The following is a 21,476-nucleotide window of genomic DNA, read 5'->3' as shown; positions in this document are numbered from 1 at the left end:
GTACTTAGCTACTCTCTGTTGCCTATGGAGTTGTCGTCTGCGACTGCGTACCCTGTATCTCCCTGTGAATGGTGTATTGTAGGCACAGTTTCAGTCCTTGAGCAAGCACACAATCAACATAAAATAAAATTTAAAGTCTCTGTGGCACCTATGACACGACTTGGTTTCAGCTGGCACGGTGCCTTTCCAGCTTGCTTGCTAGTGAGCGCTCACTTTAAGTTATTTACAACTTCAGCGGTCACTGATGACACTATGAACTATCACTGTGTACACTGTATCTCCCTGTGGGTGGTGTATTATAAACACAGATTCAGTCCTTGAGCAAGCACACAAACAAAATAAAATTTAAAGTCTCTGTGGCACCTATGACACGAATAGGCTGGCAGTTGTCCTTACCAGCTCGATTGCCAATATGTATTCACTTTAAGTTATTATAGTCTCTTCTGCATTCACTGATGACAACTATGAACTGATTTAACTGAAGGCACAGTACTACACTCCCTGGTTGGCCTTTATCACAGCCGTGACCACAACACCCTAAAAAATAAAATAAAATAAAAGCTTTGTCATGTGGCAGTGATTGTGTGGTTATAGGCCTGTGACCCTGGCTGTACCTCCAACTCGGTGGAAATTGAGTTTTCAAAAATACAATCGTGTCTAGCATGAAAAGTCCGACATCGATTTACACTTTCACCTCACTAAGACGATCTTGACGAACTTATGTAATCACTGTCCAATTTCTGCCGCTCTACATCGAAGGCCCGGATGCCGAACACGCTTTGTTACAGAGACGCAACACGACCCGCCCGCCCTAAGCTATCCCTGTTAGGTCTTATATAACAGACCCGACCTAGCTAAAAGCTTCAGTTTTGTGGATTTACTTCATTAAACACAAATCTCTTCCTTACATTAAAGGCTTTCAAAAATCTCTTCAAAGTAGAAGTCATGAAATTGGTCGAGTATTTCGCCAGGCGTGTGTTAGTTACATTGTGCCTTCAGGATTTCCAGAAAGATGCAGAAGACTACCACAAAGTCTGTTCTCAGGTTTACAAGGCAGACAATGTTCCCTCTGAGACAGCCGAAGAGTATTATAGGCATTCGCTAAGAATTCCATTTCCTGACCAAAAGATGAGGGTAAGGGCCCAGATTCACTAACGATGCTGAGATATGTAGTTGATAACTGACGTGAGATCTGAAGTCCATACGAATTACCAAAAGAAAGATTCACTAACGGTTCGTAACTTAGACGTGGTGCTCGTACGAACTCTGGCATTAGTTCGTAAAATGCCAACAGGTGACGGTGGTGCGTTTCCTCTTGACCAATCCCTGCGACTGATACATATCTGATTAGGAGACGTAAGCCGATCATATAGCAAGAGTATTAGTCCCCGTAGAGTGCACATGCGATCCCCTTAGACATTTCTAGATTTATAGAAGAAAGAAGGTAAATTTGGATGACGCTATGGTATCGATTTTTATTTCGACAATGGCTTTTCCGGCGGAATTTCGCATTTTTCGAGTATACGATAAGACCTCCCCAATTACCAACAATATTGGCTGCTCAAAGTGGACAGGCTTCGAAGTATTAGATGGAAAATGTAGGGGGAAATATTAAAAAGAACACCAAACAAACCCTTGAAACATAACCTAACCTATAAAAAGGTTAAAATTTGCTTTCGAGTTCATGGATCCCCTCATCTGAACACCGAAAACTACACTACCTCATTAAACATTGAAATAATAATTCTTACAATATTTTTCTGAATACCTACTTATACCTTTATAAGGTTATGAATGCAATAAAGTGCAACTTCATTTTAGTTCATTGTCTCTTTATTTCTTCGTAACATTTTTATGTAACACTAATAAAAGAAAATCCTGTCCAGATATATGTACTACATGACTCATATGTATGTGTCAACTGTGATCTATGTAGGAGCTATGGTGATGGTGAATTTGGACACTTTTGTCTGCTTTTACACTTTACATTCTAATCTAATGGTTCAAGACAAAAAGTTGAATACTGAAATCATGGTCAAATAATACCTAACTCAATCTAAGTTCATCAAACTTAATAAAAGGGGGGAGGGGGGGGGGTGATAAAATGCATAACAGTGGTATCCCATTTTTCTTAGGAAAATATTATTTTCATAGGTTTTGATTTCATACATTCACTTTTTATGTCCCTTTTCACAGTAAAATTAGTAATTGCATCTTAACCTAACCTTTCCTAACTTTACCTTCCCTTACGTTACCTAACCTAAACTTATGTTACCTTACCTAAGCTAACCAGAGACTATTGTAGTGCAATTATCTTGATAGGCGTCCTCCACGCATTTATAATTATAAATTTCAGTCGTTGCACAGCAACATTTTCAAATCATAATATTGTTAGAATGTCAGCACCTCCACTCAACACAGAAAACCGCAATGCACATGACCAGCAATTAAGTTCTCAGTGACCATTTTTTTAAATACCATTTGTGGAGATATCAATTATTTGTTTACAATAATTTCTTCAACATCTCTATAAAGCTGTTGATATATAAACGTAACTCGCGATACCACTATTATGCCCTTTAACCTTTGATTATCTCTGCAAATGTATCATAAAAAGGTAAGGCTAGGCTAGGTTACTGTTGGGGTATCGAGATATTAATGTTGTCTAGCACTCAGGATGGAAGGAAACTCTAATGTGGTTTTCTTGTATAATATACAAGTTATATGATAGACAGTCTGGTGCTGGAGGGGTTGCTTGTTCAGGAAGATGGGCAGAATGAGAGTTGGTTGGTGAGGAAGCTCAGAGAAGGAAAGCTGGTGGGTCGCCATGCTCGCTGGCGGGAGCGAGGACCGCCAGGCAGGCGAGGAGAAGCGAAGGCAGCCAGGCAGCGGCGGAGGAGGAGGTGTTGCTTGTTCAAGAAGAATGGTCAGAAATAAATCTCAATGGAGAGACAGAGCTTATATACCCAGCAGCAGCCGCCAGTCCTCTATGAATCATGTTGGGAAAACCCAGAAAGTCGCCGGTGACTAGTTCCGTTGCTAAGATACGGTAACATCTGGTTGGTTGCTAGGGAAGGCGGTAGCAGGTGGTGGCTGTGACTACGCAGTTGTAGGCAGTTGTAGGGGAGACGTCCACTACAATACTCCCCCTTCCCTCCAGGCGGTGTAGGAGACTTGTTGTCTGTAGAGTTGCTTAGCACATGTGAGGCAGACCGGGCGGTGCATGCCTCATGTGAGACAACGGCGATGGCGTGATGAGCCGATCGCTGAAATACAACTGTCTAGATACACACTATCTGTGGGAGAAGGGAGAAAAAGGGTGTGTGGAGGCGATGAATGTTGTGCTTCCCTCACGACAGGTACAGGGTCGTCAGATGCGCCTGCTGGGGTGTGTGTGGGCCTGGGTCAGGAGCAGGGGCTGCGTCAGCAGAAGCGGATTAGGGCTCGTGACAGCAGCTGGGTCCACGACAGCAGCAGGGTGCAGGACATTAGCAGGGAGTACCTGAGGGAGAAAAGAGGGGGTGTGGAGGCGATGCATGTTGTGTGCTTCCCTCACGGCAGGTACTGAGTCGTCAGATGCGCCTGCTGGGGTGTGTGGGCCTGGGTCAGCGTCTGAGGCAGGACAGGTGTGTCGGGGTCGTAGGATGTGGTGCTTGGGGCAGGAAGAGGAGCCAGTGTCTGCTTGAAGACTGGGAGCGTGATCAGTGTCTCCTCCATCCTGTGTGAGTGCTAATCTCCGGGAGTCACCATTGTAGGGGTATCGAGATATTAATGTTGTCTAGCACTCAGGATGGAAGGAAACTCTAATGTGGTTTTCTTGTATAATATATAAGTTATATGATAGACAGTCTGGTGCTGGAGGTGTTGCCTGTTCAGGAAGATGGGCAGAATGAGAGTTGGTTGGTGAGGAAGCTCAGAGAAGGACAGCTGGTGGGTAGCCATGCTCTCTGGCGGGAGCGAGGACCGCCAGGCAGGCGAGGAGAAGCGAAGGCAGCCATGCAGTGGCGGAGGAGGAGGTGTTGCTTGTTCAAGAAGAATGGTCAGAAATAAATCTCAATGGAGAGACAGAGCTTATATACCCAGCAGCAGCCGCCAGTCCTCTATGAATCATGTTGGGAAAACCCAGAAAGTCGCTGGTGACTAGTTCCGTTGCTAAGATACGGTAACATCTGGTTGGTTGCTAGGGAAGGCGGTAGCAGGTGGTGGCTGTGACTACGCAGTTGTAGGCAGTTGTAGGGGAGACGTCCACTACAATACTCCCCCTTCCCTCCAGGCGGTGTAGGAGACTTGTTGTCTGTAGAGTTGCTTAGCACATGTGAGGCAGACCGGGCGGTGCATGCCTCATGTGAGACAACGGCGATGGCGTGATGAGCCGATCGCTGAAATACAACTGTCTAGATACACACTATCTGTGGGAGAAGGGAGAAAAAGGGTGTGTGGAGGCGATGAATGTTGTGCTTCCCTCACGACAGGTACAGGGTCGTCAGATGCGCCTGCTGGGGTGTGTGTGGGCCTGGGTCAGGAGCAGGGGCTGCGTCAGCAGAAGCGGATTAGGGCTCGTGACAGCAGCTGGGTCCACGACAGCAGCAGGGTGCAGGACATTAGCAGGGAGCACCTGAGGGAGAAAAGAGGGGGTGTGGAGGCGATACATGTTGTGTGCTTCCCTCACGGCAGGTACTGAGTCGTCAGATGCGCCTGCTGGGGTGTGTGGGCCTGGGTCAGCGTCTGAGGCAGGACGGGTGTGCTGGGGTCGTAGGATGTGGTGCTTGGGGCAGGAAGAGGAGCCGGTGTCTGCTTGAAGACTGGGAGCGTGATCAGTGTCTCCTCCATCCTGTGTGAGTGCTAATCTCCGGGAGTCACCATTGTAGGGGTATCGAGATATTAATGTTGTCTAGCACTCAGGATGGAAGGAAACTCTAATGTGGTTTTCTTGTATAATATTTAAGTTATATGATAGACAGTCTGGTGCTGGAGGTGTTGCTTGTTCAGGGAGATGGGCAGAATGAGAGTTGGTTGGTGAGGAAGCTCAGAGAAGGACAGCTGGTGGGTAGCCATGCTCACTGGCGGGAACGAGGACCGCCAGGCAGGCGAGGAGAAGCGAAGGCAGCCAGGCAGCGGTGGAGGAGGAGGTGTTGCTTGTTCAAGAAGAATGGTCAGAAATAAATCTCAATGGAGAGACAGAGCATATATACCCAGCAGCAGCCGCCAGTCCTCTATGAATCATGTTGGGAAAACCCAGAAAGTCGCCGGTGACTAGTTCCGTTGCTAAGATATGGTAACATCTGGTTGGTTGCTAGGGAAGGCGGTAGCAGGTGGTGGCTGTGACTACGCAGTTGTAGGCAGTTGTAGGGGAGACGTCCACTACATTACATTAGGTAAGGTTAGGTAAGGTAAATTTAGGTAAGATCGCCGGTTTTTACTGAAGGTGGTGAGGGTTGTTTCTCTGGTCGATCGTTAAGGAACTGGCGATGGCAGGTAATTTGACATTCAACGGTAAAAAAAATCCATTTCTGTATTGAAATTTGTTTGTCCCCAGGCCCCGATGTGGATAGGTTACCTGTGCCTGGGTCTGGGTGGGCTAATCCCTGTAAACAAAAACAAAATGGTAAGATGCACGCGCAGACACAGGAATGTAAACTCGCCAAAACATTTAAATCAGGAATAATTATTCATAGTTCAGGTGACTATTAAATATTACTTTAACTAAATATAACCTAAATTAATTGCAACATATACATAACTCCATAACTAAATTTCTTACATTATTTCAATTCTCAATTCAATTTCAATTGTTTATTCCTTGATAGCGGAAGCGGGATCCTAGTGCTGTCACTAGGTACCCGTTACTTCTATAGTTCTGCTATTCAACACATTACAGTTACGATAGAGCAATAATTCCTCTGACACACAGCAAAGTTTCCGTTCCAGCCGTTCCTTCACAGTGTTTCTTAAGGTGGCGGCACACTTGACACTTTTGTAGTGGACGTCTCCCCTACAAACTGCATAGCAGCCCACCACCTGCTATCACATTCCAACGTGCCGTTGCCTAGCAACGAAACTATTCACCGGCGACTTCTCGGGTTTTCCCAACATGACTCATAGCGGCTGCTGGGTATATAAGCTCTGTCTCTCCATTGAGATTCATTCTGACCATTCTTCTTGAACAAGCAACACCTCCTCTCCCACCGCTGCCTGGCTGCCTTCGCTCCTCCTCGCCTGCCTGGCGGCCCTCGCTCCCGCCAGCGAGCATGGCGACCCACCAGCTGTCCTTCTCTGAGCTTCCTCACCAACCAACTCTCATTCTGCACCTCCAGCACCAGACTGTCTATCATATAACTTATATATTATACAAGAAAACCACATTAGAGTTTCCTTCCATCCTGAGTGCTAGACAACATTAATATCTCGATACTCCTACAATGGTGACTCCCGGAGATTAGCACTCACACAGGATGGAGGAGACACTGATCACGCTCCCAGTCTTCAAGCAGACACCGGCTCCTCTTCCTGCCCCACGCACCACATTCTGACGACCCCAGCACACCCGTCCTGCCTCAGACGCCGACCCCGGCCCAGCAATAACCCCTGACGTGGCCTCTGTTCCTGAATCCAGGCCCACACACACCCTCTTTTCTCCCTCAGGTACTCCCTGCTAATGTCCTGCACCCTGCTGCTGTCGTGGACCCAGCTGCTGTCACGAGCCCTAATCCGCTTCTGCTGACGCAGCCCCTGCTCCTGACCCAGGCCCACACACACCCCAGCAGGCGCATCTGACGACCCTGTACCTGTCGTGAGGGAAGCACAACATTCATCGCCTCCACACACCCTTTTTCTCCCTTCTCCCACAGATAGTGTGTATCTAGACAGTTGTATTTCAGCGATCGGCTCATCATGCCATCGCCGTTGTCTCACATGAGGCATGGACTGCCCGGTCTGCCTCACATGTGCTAAGCAACTCTACAATCAACAAGTCTCCTACACCGCCTGGAGGGAAGGGGGAGTATTGTAGTGGACGTCTCCCCTACAAACTGCGTAGCAGCCCACCACCTGCTATCACATTCCAACGTGCCGTTGCCTAGCAACGAAACTATTCACCGGCGACTTCACGGGTTTTCCCAACATGACTCATAGCGGCTGCTGGGTATATAAGCTCTGTCTCTCCATTGAGATTCATTCTGACCATTCTTCTTGAACAAGCAACACCTCCTCCCCCACCGCTGCCTGGCTGCCTTCGCTCCTCCTCGCCTGCCTGGCGGCCCTCGCTCCCGCCAGCGAGCATGGCGACCCACCAGCTGTCCTTCTCTGAGCTTCCTCACCAACCAACTCTCATTCTGCACCTCCAGCACCAGACTGTCTATCATATAACATATATATTATACAAGAAAACCACATTAGAGTTTCCTTCCATCCTGAGTGCTAGACAACATTAATGTCTCGATACCCCTACACTTTCCTCCAGACATGTTGCCCGTTTTGCTGGCCGTTGGCCAAAACGCCCAACAAGCAGCAGGATGTCAGCTGTTACTAGAAATGGACAACGGTATGTCGGGGATCTTTGCTGGCCGAATTAGTGCTCAAATGAGCTTCATATAATTTCAAGTAAAATTTTAAATAAATCATGGAACAATGATAATTTAAAATATAACACATAAACGGTGACATGTTTCTATTTATTCTTCACTTTAAAACTTCTTTAGTATTATTAAATCATTATTCAGAATATTCTTTGACCGGCCAACAGCCGCCACTTTTAAAGAAACTTCAGGAAGCATCCATTTGTCTTTTCTTTAGCTTGTGCAGACGCCTCACTTGCTTCATCAATTCATGAACTATAGCACAATCCTGCAAGGCCTCAACTGTAGTAACGGGATCCATGGTGAACCTCGTCTAGACGCTTTGTTGTTATCGTTGTGTTGGGCAGATGCGCCAACAAAACATCCCAGTGCGACGCAAAGCGTGTTTTTGTTTTGCTGGCTTATCTTACCTTGTTCTTCATACTATAGTTTTAAGTGTTCAGCGATGTGTGGTATAAGTTACCGTATAACTCATTTATAGTACTAATAAGTTCACCACATATACACACAGTTTGATCCGGAATGTACTCTGCTGACTCCCTTACAATCAAGCACATCATGCAGCACCCAAAAGTTCAAAACACATCACAGGCCCAGCAGCTTTGCTTGAGTCTGCCTGAGGCTCCTGACTGTAACACAGCGACGCTCCAGACTGATGGTGTGTTCCCTGTTAAGGATGTCCCTGGAGAAGTCCTCGTGAAGGCGGTGAAGTTCCTCCAGTGTGTCCTCACTTGCCCTTAGATGATCCCTGAGCGCCTCGATGCTTTGAGGTAGTTCCTCCAGCTCGTCCTTGAGTCTGGGGACATAGGCAAAAGGTAGTATTGGCACTTTTATCTAACCCTAAAACCACTGTTTTCATTGCTCTTCTTTTTTTTCCACTGTCGAATAACCTGACCACTACGACTACCATTCCTTGGGTTAGATAATTTGATTAGGTTAAAGTTACATAACATTTGGTTAGGTCAAGTTAGGTTGCGATGAGTGATTGGTATTTTAAAATTTCTTCTATTACATATGTTAAAGAAAAACATATCACTGCTCACGTGGACGCAGGAACCTTAACGAAGGTAATTAGATCAAATTATCGACCTTCCTATGACCTGGAATGGTTAAAGAATGTCCCCTCCCCCCCTTTCGTACCTGTAGTGGGGGTGGTCGAGACAGCGGTCAGCACCGGGCCTGAAGGAGCGGGTCCAGTGGCGGCTCTGTGCCACCTGTAGCGGGGACTCCTTGTCCTGCAGTGCTTGACGCAGTGACGCCAGACTCCCCTCCTCCTCTGCGATTTCTTTCCGTAACTGGTGTTGGACACAGACAACCGTGAAAGCTTAATGAACTCAATAGTAAGTAAGGCACAAGATCTTGTTAGAATACATTTGCTAGATACTGGAGTTAATTTGACTGTACTGTACCCTATTACACTTACATATTATGTAAATATGAGTTGTAGTATTATATAATTTTTACGTAGTTTCCTTTGTGATACCTGAAACGCCAATGAGACTGAGACACGGCCTCCTTTCCAGTAATTACCAGACAAGCAAAGAGGTGAGTCTTACCATGGCATCCTTATCGGTGAGCTTGGCCTTGGCGTCCTCCAGCTCACGTATGCGGGTGTTGAAGGCCACATCGGTAGCCTCAGCAGCATCCTCAGCATCCCTTGCCACCGCATGCAGGGCCTGGAGGAGGGGAAGCCACATCCTAGCACTCAATCAACACTTTTCTCCATCATTCATACATGGCATGTTTTGCAAATGTTTCTTATACGTAAAACTAAAAAAAAAAATCTTGATCTAAAAATAACATGCGTGATTATTGGCATGCTCATATATTCCTAAATAAAAAAAAATCTTTATTGGCTTGCGATAGACATACATTTAAACATGATCCTGCGAGACACGAGTACCACTTTATTAGTGTATGACCGCATGGGTTTTGTGACTTTGCTTGTCGCCCCCTAGGGTGTAATAAATTAATCAAATAGTTTAAAAATTACAAATATCAGCATATTTTTAGTGGTATAAACTTGGTAGGATATAAGTTCTTTATACCACAGGTAACTTAACCTATAATTAATGTATAACCTGACATGGTTACTAATGTTATTAAATCTGCATGTACTGTACTGTATACACTATACAGTATAGGTTTATATGGCTGTTCATGTGCTATGATTAGTTTGTGCATTTTAATAGGTACGTTTATGTTTAATTTAACACTTGTGTTTCTTTATTATGTGAGTTTATTTGTGTGTATATTACTAACCTGGTCGGCAGCGCCCCTCAGCTGGGTACCTGAGTTCATTTCCCTTTTGCACACATCCAGGTGTTCCCAGCTACGGCGGCTCCAGGTGTCAGGGGCAGACACTCCCTCGTGCAGGGCCGCCGACACTGGCTGAGGGATTAGATGTTGGGTTACCCGAGTTTCATTATCTGAATGTGTTTACAACACCTTTGCCCCTGGATGACCCAATGCCTTACCTAACAATTATCTCAATCCCAACAATTTACCTAAGCCTTAAACATCTTGCCTAACACTTACCTAACCTTACCTAATCTTACCTAACAAGTACATCAGTACCCATTACTTATTTTTGCCACCAGCACCTTTTATCAGCCTCTATCACCTGCATCACAGCTGTCACGGCCCGGAGGTATACCTTAAATTGTGCATTGGCTGTCTGGTTGACGAGCTTGGCAGCAGAGTGGTCTAGCTGGAAGGCCTCCTGCTTGTCTGACCAGTCGTGTTCTAGAAGCCTTTTCACCTCCAGCAGACGAGCGATCTGTGCCTCCGTTTCATTTAGTGTCTCTGTCAAAAGGGACCTACCAGTACGAAGCACCTCTGTTTCCTGTTGAGATGTGGGAGTGAGAGAGATTTACTTCTTGCATGATACAAACATTCTTCGTGGGATAATTTTCCTGGTTTTAATAATCTCTCGATCACCAATAAGCAGAGTAAGTCGTTAGTGGTACTTGTAACTGGATGGTGTGGAAGGTCAGGTGTCACTAACCTTGTTAAGGGTGAAGATGACGGGGTCGCGGGTGCGGTCGACGTCTAGTCGGAACCTCCTGATGTGTATACACTCCTCGTTGTTCCTCTCCGGCAGCTCCAGCGCAAACAGTGACATCTATCGCAATGATAGAGCTTAGATCAGGTGGTAATGGCACAGGGGACAGTGTTTTGAGATAATGGAAGATTATAGTTCTAAACTGGAAAATATATTCCTTGAGGTTAAGTCGGTAAACACTTTCATTTGTGAAAGTGACACTGGTCAAGGAAATTGAGAGTACCATCTAGATAAGTAAATATTGCAGCCTAGGACAGTACCGCTGGTCACTTGTGATTACTTAAACTAATAAAATTTTCATGTTAGAAATTTCTATGTTCCCTTTGGGAATTATACAATCATCAGTATACCACTAGTTCAAAAAAGGGGGATCACCTGAAGAATCGTCACCCCAGAATGTCCACCTGAACAATCGTCACCCCAGGCTATCCCACCTGAAGAATTGCCACCCAAGCCTGCTCCACCTGAAGAATCGTCACCCCAGCCCACAGTGAATATAATTTGTATAATTAAGATAACATAAATACATTCCTTTGTGTTATGCATCTTCATTGTGAAAATAATCTAAGATTAAAAAAAAACATGACTCGCACTCTCCAATAAAATGCTTCCAAATCTAAAAAAAAAGAAAAATTCTTCATTTTCAAAAAAAAAAAAAGTTAGGGAAGGGTTCCATCCGTCACCTAGGAGTCACACAACCTTAAAACAACCTGACCTAACTTAACAAATCAGAAATCTGACCCCACCTGAAGAATTGTCACTCCAGGAGTTGCCACCTGAAGAATTGTCACCTCAGGATATCCCACATGAAGAATTGTCACCCTGCCAAACTCTGGGGTGACAATTCTTCAGGTGATAAAAAAAGGGGGGGGGGGCATCAGAGTAGGGTTGCCATACGTCCGTATTTTCCCGGACATGTCCTCCATTTAGGTCTCGAAATCTTCATCCGGAAGGAATTTTTAAAATTCTTCAAAAGTCCGGAATTTCATCTTCCATCATTTTCTCCACGGAAAAAAAACATGAAACTGTAATGACGGGAGAGAGAGAGAGAGGGAAGGTGGAAACCGTAGAGATCTCGTTCAGTTTTCGTCAGCTGATAAGTCACTTGTACGCCTGTACGGTGTTGTCAACTTAGCTGTCAAATACTTGATTGATAAGTGGGTAGAAGTTGATGAAGTGTTTTGATCAAGTTAGTAACCTGAAGCAGTTTGTGGAAAATTACAAGTGATGAAGAATTTAGTAATCTGCCAGCACAAAAAGTGGACCAGATACTTTGAAAAATCAAACATTGAATGTCACTCAGAATTGCACAATTCTTCTTTGCTATATCATCTCGCAATGCAAATGTAGAAAGTTTTTTCACTGATGCAAAGTCAATGGACAAAGGAAAGGAACAAATTGAGTGTTAAACAATGAAAGGCATTCTGACTGTACAGTACAACTTCCGAGGAACATCTTGCAGTGACTTCTACTATACCTTTCTAAAGAGCAATCAGCCAATACTGAAAAAGATCCGATCTACAGAAAAGTATGCATAGGCACACCAAGTCACACACACAGTGGGGGAAGAAGACTGCAGCTAAGGGAATGAAGATGTTCAGCCTTAAGCAAAGGTAATTTTTTTTAAAGATTTCTATACCATGTATGTTGTATATTAGCCTGTGTGTGCCGGGGGAGGGGGGGGATGTCTTCGGGGCGTCCTCTTTTTTGAATGTTCAGATATGGCAACCCTACATCAGAGGACTCACGTATAATCAGCGGTTTGTCTCACCTGCAGGCGAGTCTTCATGGTGTCTTGGAGAGCAAGCTCGTCGATGGTGTTGTTGATGGCGTGGTGGAGGTGTGAGCGGAGTTCCAGGGTAGAGGTGAGGCGGTCGTCCAGTCCCCTGGTCACCGAGTTCTGGGCCGTGAGCGTCCGTTCCTCGGTGTACGCCTCCGTCTGACGGCTCTTGTTTCGCAACCTACACACAGACAACTGCACCTCTTTTTCTCTCTTTAATTATCTGTTCATCTTTTTTTACCTATATATCTGTATCGTAACTTTCCATTACTGTTCATATTTACCGACTTCATTCTATCTAAACCAGTCTTTCTCTTTATCAATACTTCTCTTTAACCTGTTTGCTTAGCTATCTTTACTTATGTTTCCCAGTTGATATCTACTTACATTTGCCTAATCAATCTGTTAGTCTAATTACTTATCGGCTCCTTCCCGACATTGATTCTTTGCTTGCCATATCTATACTTATCCAACTATCTCTCCAGTTATCCATATCTGCCTGTCTGTCTGTCTGTCCACTGACCTATCAGACCGTTCCAGGAGAGAATCGGCGTTCCAGTGACGGTCCATGTGGTGATTGATCCATCTTATCGGTGTGAATTCCCCCGCCCGCGCCTCCTCTACAGTCTGCAGTGGGGACTCCGCCCTCACCAACCTCTCCCGCATCCCTGTCACATCCACCGCACTGCAAGAATGAAATATAACAAGTCAGTTGCCTACTGTTCTAATGGATATACATTTACCAAATACATGTCCAGCATAAATACATGCAGATACATTCAAACACAATCGTACAGACACACATAGGAAAGAGATACATAAACTCTCACACCTTACCTATAGGGGTGGTTGCCGGGCTTGACATCGTTGTGTTGGGTGTGGGGGACGAGTCCTGTGAAGGTAACGACCTGCCTGGGAGCAGCCAACTCCTGGGATGGCCCACGGGAGTCTTGCAACAAGGCACCCACCTCCTCTACCGTCTTCACCGCCGTCGCTGTCCCTTCCATCTCTCCCGCCTCTGATTTTATGCTGTGATTAAGACAGGATATTTACTTGATCTTATGCACATGGCAGTATTTTGCAGCTATTCTGAAGTATACACACCCAAACTAAAGAAAAAAACCCGCATAAACCAAACTTAAGTACAAACACGTTCACTACAACTATTTTTAGTGGAAACATTCGTTTTTTTTCCTGTCCAACCATATGTTTCTTTAATACTGAACAATGTGCAGTAATTGTGTAAATAAAGATGGAAAACACTAAATATTAAGACCGTGCACGGAAGCGCGTAAGTAATAGATTTTTCATAATATTTCAATAATAATTTTACTCTTTTTTTCAAGTTTATAATGGCTAAAACACATTTTATCTATTGCAGGTCGAGTGTAATAAGCCATCGCTTGTAATCTATACCTGTCTCCGTATGTGTGACAGTGGAACACGTTCAGAATATTACCCAATAATGGACTAAGTTCATTTTCTTGCAAATTCAGTGGTTACCTGTTACTTGGCAGTCATGTCTCAATACTACCCTTCGTGAGTCCGCCTACATTTCAGTCAATTCTAAGGATAAGTGCAGATTAATAAAGTAACCACCATAACTTAACTGTTTATCTGAAATTCTAACAGCATCAACACCATATCCCTGTTTATTACTGATGCTACTGGATATCAGGACAATATTCTAATCTAGTAATAATTTTATCCAATACTTACACGGTTACAGCAGACACAACACAACTCACTCTCACCTCACACCAAGAAGCAAGGGACGCATGCCACTGGTTGTCATGGTTACCAGAGGGTCAAACGCGCGTTTAATCAGGTTTGTTTATCTAGATTTTCAACTGACCACTGTAAATAGCTTACAAAATACAAAGTATAATCTTATTTTTTAGTACATATTATGAATTACGCGGGTTTAATAATTTAATGTAATATTATAAATCATCCATGTGTAATTTTTAAGGGAACGTGAGGGATGATTTTAAAAAAAGAGTTCTTGTAATTCACTCACTGGTTACTGCGGCATCTAAGCTTGCTATATCCAACAGATATGGAGAACACCTGTCCTTTCAAAGCATCAGCTACTCACCTATTTCCCTACAAATACTTGTAAACATCCAAAATATTATATTAGTTTATTGACTCCAGTAAACTGAGATGCACCACCTATGATATATTGTGCTTCTAATGACAGTAGACCCCAAGTTGTTGACATCCTACCAGACGTTTTGGATACGTTCACTCGGCATAATTGCGGAAACAAAATTAGGATAATTTTTTTAATGATTTAAAGTACTAAACTGTCTGTTAACTTATATTAATCAAATACATATAGTAAGATTGGGGATCAGTGTAATTCTGACGGCATTTCAGCCTCTTATTTTTTTTAGCTTCACTTTGTTCTTCCAATCTTTCAGGCAGGTTTGGTGACGTCATGCAACTGTCTTGTGGGGAGTTACATAAGAACATAAGAAAATAAGGAGTCTGCAATAGGCTAGTTGGCCTGTGCATGGCAGCTCCTGTCGCTTACTACCACTCTCTATCGTCCATGAATCTATCTAGCCTCCTTTTAAAACTTTCCAGCACTTACTACAAAGTTGCTAAGCTTGTTCCACTCGTCCACCACCCAATTTGTGAACCAGTTCCTTCCTATCTCCCTCCTAAACCTAAACTTATCCAACTTAAATCCGTTGCTCCGAGTCCTATCCTGCTCGGAAATTATAAGAACTTTATCTATATCTCCTTTATTGATTCCTTTCACCCACTTAAGGGGAGGAGCAGCTCAGAAATAGGTATAATGAACTATCTAGGAATGTTAAGAAAAATGTAAGGAAAGCAAAGAGAGACCATGAAGTCAAAATAGCAAGAGAATCCAAGGCGAATCCCAAGGGATTTTTCCAGGTATATAGAACAAAAGTCAAGGACAAAGTTGGGCCTTTAAAGTCAGGGAGGGGAGAAGTGATAAATGGCAGTGAAGAAATAAGCAAAGCATTGAACAACTACTTCTTATCAGTTTTCACAGAAGAAATTCGAGAGGAAATTCCAGAGGTGGAACTGATATTTAGGGGGAAGGAAGAAGAGAAATTAAAGAATATCACTATCAGAAAAGAGGATGTTCTTAAGAGGATAAATAAACTAAAGAAGACAAAATCCCCAGCGCGGGATGAAATTTTCCCTCGAGTCTTGAAAGAGTGTAGGGAACAGATTAGCGGACCCTTTGTAAATTTATTTACAAAATCATTAGACACGGGAGTTGTGCCAGACTTGTGGAAACAGGCAAATGTAGTACCCATATTCAAAAAGGGAGACAGAGCATCAGCGTCAAACTACCGGCCGATCAGTTTGACGTCAGTAGTGGGGAAATTTCTTGAATCAATTATAGCAGATAGCATCAGATCGCATTTAGAGAAAAGCAAATTAATCTACGACTCTCAACATGGGCTTACAAAGGGAAACTCTTGTCTAACAAATCTGCTGACGTTTTTTAGGAAAGTCTTTGAGGTAGTAGATAATGACGAAAATTACGATGTTATTTACTGAGATTTTAGCAAAGCATTTGACAGAGTACCGCATCAGAGGCTTCTGAGAAAAATTAAGGCTCATGGTATAGAGGGGAAAGTTTTAAATTGGATAAAATCATGGCTCACCAATAAAACGCAGAGGGTCAGCGTAGATGGTGTTAAATCTGAGTGGGGCCGTGTAACCAGTGAGGTTCCCCAGGGGTCAGTACTAGGCCCACTCTTGTTCATAATCTACATAAACGATCTAGATACTGGGATCAGCAGTGACATAAGCAAGTTTGCAGATGACACCAAAATAGGGCGGCAGATTAATTCAGGGCAGGATGCAAATGCATTACAGGAGGATCTAAATAAACTGCAGGGGTGGTCTGAAAAATGGCAAATTAAATTCAACACCAGCAAGTGCAGCGTACTTAATACTGGAAGAAAAAATACTGTCAATGTATACAGCTTTAACAACATCAACCTAGAGAGGTCGACTTGTGAAAGAGACCTAGGGGTACTTGTAAGCCCGGTATACTGCCAGACTGGGGGTCACTAATACTAAGGGGGAATACTTAACTCTGGTCTTAACTTCTAAGGGTCGCTGCCACCAGACCCCCTCTGGACAGCATGTAGCTCGTTAGGTAGCGTGCAGAGTGGACTAGGCATTGGGTTAGGTTTTCCATTGACCAGATCGATAAGGGGCAAGAAGGGTGAAACCATAACATGTCTTAATTAATTTATTCCTTATAAAGCATACTGGTAAAAAACATACAAATGAATTGGTCTTCTTCGGAAGAACAACGAAAATGTTGGTTACCCAGATGGGCACCAGACGTCTTACATTAATGGCGTGTCATCCACATACTTATTGCATAACAATCTGTGACCTCCTTACCTCAGTCATTCCTTCTTACACTATCCCTTAACACATCAGACTGCTCCACCTGTATGGAATATAGCACCGTCGGTTATCATACATAGTAGTACCATCTCAACACACATGTTACACTCCACCCCTGCAGGTATGGGACTCCTTGTAACTTTTATGTATACACAACAGGCACCTCGTTCGCACACCGCCCTCGGTGGGTAAAGACGAGGGCTTCACCCAGAGACATACCAGTACTATTTCTATGCCTGGTATTATAGGTCGCTCCAAGTGACGACCGCAGAGTTTCTCATGGTCTCCTTATTTGTTTTACTCATTTGGAGTGGTGTGCTGGAAATCCACAGGTTCACAGTGGAGTGGCATAGCTGGGAGTAGTCACCACCTGTTGGGACGCTCATAGGGATAATGGCTGCCGGGCAGCAAGGCACTCCGACCGCATGGAACCTGAGGTGACGGTAGAACGGAGGGTACTGTTAAATAATGCCTGACGGGTGGTTATCACACCCCCTAACACATTACTATTACACTTATACATCAGGCAAAGCTTTAAACTGTAATAACTTCTATACAAGCCTTAATGATAGGGCGGGATATAGCTCGATAGGACACTGACCTGAGGTGACGGTAGAACGGAGGGTACTGAGGGCAGTGCCCTGCCGCTCATCACCTCGTAGGCCTACAGTTTCCAATCTTTAATTTTTACTTTTATTTCTTACGGTTCTCACCTGAACACTTTTCGGTATATTGCCACTCATGCCGTATAAACACATATTTTAATCCTAAATTACACACTAAGGTAAGGTCTTGGTTTGCTAGTTCGTGGGTAAATTCATTGGGTTATAATATCAACGCGGCACACCCGAGGCGGCCTAGGCGCCAACCCAAACAAAGCCTAGCGTCGTATTTTCATGGCGTGGGTATACAAGATATTCTTTTTGAAGCATAGTTTCTAGATCACTTCCAACACTTCACATAGTTGTGATGCCTTTATCCTTTTTCCAGATCATTGTTCTCATGTATTTTCATATGATATCTGTGGAAGTTATGTTCGCTACACGTTCACAGACGTAAATAGTATGACCTTCAAACCCTGATCCACACTTAGTCCTACAGTACACTAGCCCGGCTCAACTGGACTTTCCCAATCATCTTATGGATACCCTGAATTCTCCTTAATGCTATGAATACATACAATTAACATTATATAACTGTACCTGGGTACAATACAACACATGGTCTAGTAGCATTGAGTAGGTGAGTTATCCTTTATCAATGTTTCCCGTTTTCTGAGGTTCTACAAGCGCGGTGGATTTGAATGTTATATAGCGTAATATGAATTAAATGGGGTTTTTAGGAATGACAATGATGCGCAGTGCACCGGACCTGCGGCCTAGAAAACAGTGCGTTAATGTTCGAAATAAGGCAAATAGAGTATTGGGTTTTATATCTAGAAGTGCAAATAATAAGAGTGCAGAGGTCTTATTGCAACTATATCTTGCGCTAGTCAGGCCGCACTTCGATTATGCGGTTCAGTTCTGGTGCCCTTGTGAGGGGGCGGATTCTTGGTCTTGCCACCAATGTGAGGGGGCGGGTTCCCTCTCTGTTTCTACACCTCCCTCATCTTACTTACTTCTCTTAGTTCTTACTCTTACTCAGTTCCGTCACCTATTCTTTGGTAGCATGGACATTCTTTTGGTAGCATGGGCATTCTTTTGGTAACATGGTCGAGGGTCTAGGCACGTGAGTATGGTAATTTTGGTATCAGGTCACTTGGATGGAAATAAAGGTAAAATACTGTGGGAGAAATGAATACACCTAGAGTATTCTAAAAACAAGTTTATTAATATGCAATCAATGGGGGAAAGATATTGTATTAATCATATAATTACCAGGCTCACCTCCTGGGCTTAGTGCAAACTCAGTACCTTCTTCTTTACTCTTACTCACAACATTACTGGTGGTACATTACATGGCACTCATTGTAGATTATTCAACATATACGTAAACAATGACACTAGTATATGCAGGGGTCCACTACCCAACATGGGATAATTATTTCCAACTAATTATCCCTAACATACATGTTACAACACTCTCTGTGGACATATACTTCCAAGGAGTAACCCAGGGTAGAGCACTGGGGCTGTTGTTATTGTGGGGTAGCCAGACACATGGCGGGTCTGGGGTCTGGCCCAACGAAGCCGTGGGGCACATTAATCAGGCCGCATCGGTGCCATCTTCTCATATATGATCCCGGCTGGACATCTAATACATCCGAGGCCGTTGTTGGATGGTAGAGCGATTCAAGAATTACAATGGGATCGGGAGACAAACGGGGCAGCGTCAGGGGACTTGTATGGATGAAGGGATGGGCACTCACTAACAGTGACAACAACCTCACGTTTCAGGGGACGTTAAAGACGTAAATATGACTTCACTCAGAGCATATCAACTACGTTACTGTAACACTTGCACAATCAACTATTAATTTGGTCAAATCACTTAAAGAAGGGCGAATTACAACACAGAGTGGAATGGCATACCTGTATGGATGAAGGGACGGGCACTCACTAACGGTAGAAATGCCCGCGGGGCCCTCACTCAAAACAGAGCAGGGAGTCCACCTACTTCTATTCCGATGAATTAATTTACTGTACACTCTGACGTTGAAACTGAGACTATGAACTCATTTTCATTCCCTACTATTATCTTCACTAACAATGCTCTGACTCAGCTATCAAAGCAAAATTAAATTGATTACAAAGGGTTGGATGGCAACAGGTCCCAACATACAGCGTCTGCTACTAAATCCGTGGATTATATTCAAAGTTCCCACATACAAAGACGGGGAAACAGAGAAAACGGGGGACGTTTCCACTGGGGGACTCATAAGGTTTTGTGGACGTTTGAGCGTAATATGAATCCTTAAGGTTTTCAGGTTAGCCGTCATCACGATCATTACACCCTTATTATAGAATGGATATCAATTCACTAGAGTCGGTGCAGCGAAGAATGACAAAAATGATTCCGGGACTTAGACACCTTCCATATCAGGATGGGTTAAAGAAACTAGACTTGCATTCCCCAGAAAGACGAAGAGTGCGGGGAGATATGATAGAAGTATTTAAGTGGGTAAAAGGAATCAATAAAGGGGATATAGATAAAGTTCTTATAATATCCGAGCAGGATAGGACTCGAAGCAACGGATTTAAGTTGGATAAGTTTAGGTTTAGGAGGGAGATAGGAAGGAACTGGTTCACAAATAGGGTGGTGGACGAGTGGAACAAGCTTAGCAACTATGTAGTTAGTGCTGGAACGCTGGAAAGTTTCAAAAGGAGACTGGATAGATTCATGGTTGATAGAGAGTGGTAGTAACTATCGACAGGAGCTGCCATGCACAGGCCAACCGGCCTATTGCAGACTCCTTATTTTCTGTTACGCACTGTTGGCAAGTACTGGACATGCACTGGTTCCTGAATGTATCTGAACATACTCCATTGTTGGTAAATCTGGCATTGAAAGAACTCACACTCGGTACCATCACAACACTCTCTGGCATGTTGTTGCAAAAGTTCACAATTCTCGTTCCGAAAATGTTTGCCCTCAGTTTTCTGGACTTGTAGTATAACGTTTTCTTCTTAGGTAGCAGTAGTATAACACAGTAATGGGGTTGAACATAATATCTCTACCTTTACCAACTGTGTATCTGTTGAGGTGACTGTTAGAGTGTATAACAGTTACTTGTGAAACTGCCATATATATAATAACCTTCCTGGGTTGTCACCACATGTAACAATCACTTGAGAAGCACGTTACCTTATATTTTAGACATACTAACATATAGATCAAAGATTATTGGACCTTCTGTACTGAAATCCAATGTGTTCCTTTTCTGTTTATTATAAAAGGTTCTATGTACACGTTTAAAAAGGAGTATCACCGTAACTTAATCACTGTAGCTATGAGTGTTAAATGAGGACGGCTATGTTAAAATTAAATAGCTCTTCTAAAATACGTTCTGTTGGGGTGAGGGATTGAGTAAGAGTGCATGTAATACCCGTCGAGGGAGAACGGAAATAATTCCGACGTCCTCCCTAGAGGGAAGACGGAACCATCCACGATGGCTCTCAATAACGTCTTCCTCTAGTCAAGGATATTAAACTACTGCCCGCAATAAGTGACCAGAGAGCCGGCTACTTAATGCTTAACTCAGCACCAAGAGACGCGACTTCCCGTGGGCACACCTCATCACGTGCTTTGAACATGCTACCTCATAGCTTGTGGAAAGTTACAGAGGGTGATAGAGTATATGTCTAATGTTATTAACCCATTTACGGTATATAAATATTTCTGCCTATGAGACGGGCTATTACAGTGGCTTCTTCAACTTTGAGCTGTGACCCCTTGTGGGGCGGGCATCTTGGCATGGTCACCTCTAGTGGGAGGCCATTTGCTAAATAAATATATGCTCTACTATTCTACTTCCTCCAAAAAACTTTGATAAAAAAACTTTTCTAATTTTCAATTACTATGTATTACATATACTTTGTACATATGCTGTACTATACAGTACTGTACACCCAAAATGCCCTTTTAACTGTCGCTACAACCTCCCTGAGCTCTATACCCACAAAATCTTACCACCCGTCATTTA

At 43.8% G+C, this 21,476-nt stretch overlaps 1 protein-coding gene across 1 annotated transcript; it reads right to left on the bottom strand.

The window, feature by feature from the left end:
* Positions 1-7,642: 7,642 nt before the first annotated feature.
* LOC121878439 (tektin-4-like) lies at positions 7,643-13,441 on the bottom strand. The gene is made up of 8 exons (XM_042384670.1): positions 13,256-13,441; positions 12,410-13,103; positions 10,582-10,698; positions 10,231-10,419; positions 9,837-9,965; positions 9,131-9,250; positions 8,715-8,869; positions 7,643-8,370 (listed from the first exon to the last, which is right to left on the bottom strand). The coding sequence occupies exons 2-8, from the start codon at positions 12,425-12,427 to the stop codon at positions 8,160-8,162; spliced, it is 939 nt and encodes a 312-aa protein (XP_042240604.1). The 5' UTR covers positions 12,428-13,103; positions 13,256-13,441; the 3' UTR covers positions 7,643-8,159.
* Positions 13,442-21,476: the final 8,035 nt, after the last annotated feature.

The sequence above is a fragment of the Homarus americanus genome, unplaced genomic scaffold, assembly GCF_018991925.1.
Source record: "Homarus americanus isolate GMGI-L3 unplaced genomic scaffold, GMGI_Hamer_2.0 scaffold41027, whole genome shotgun sequence".
Taxonomy (NCBI): domain Eukaryota; kingdom Metazoa; phylum Arthropoda; class Malacostraca; order Decapoda; family Nephropidae; genus Homarus; species Homarus americanus.
The sequence above is the reverse complement of the archived record's forward strand: the minus strand, read 5'-3'. Positions and strand labels throughout refer to the sequence as shown.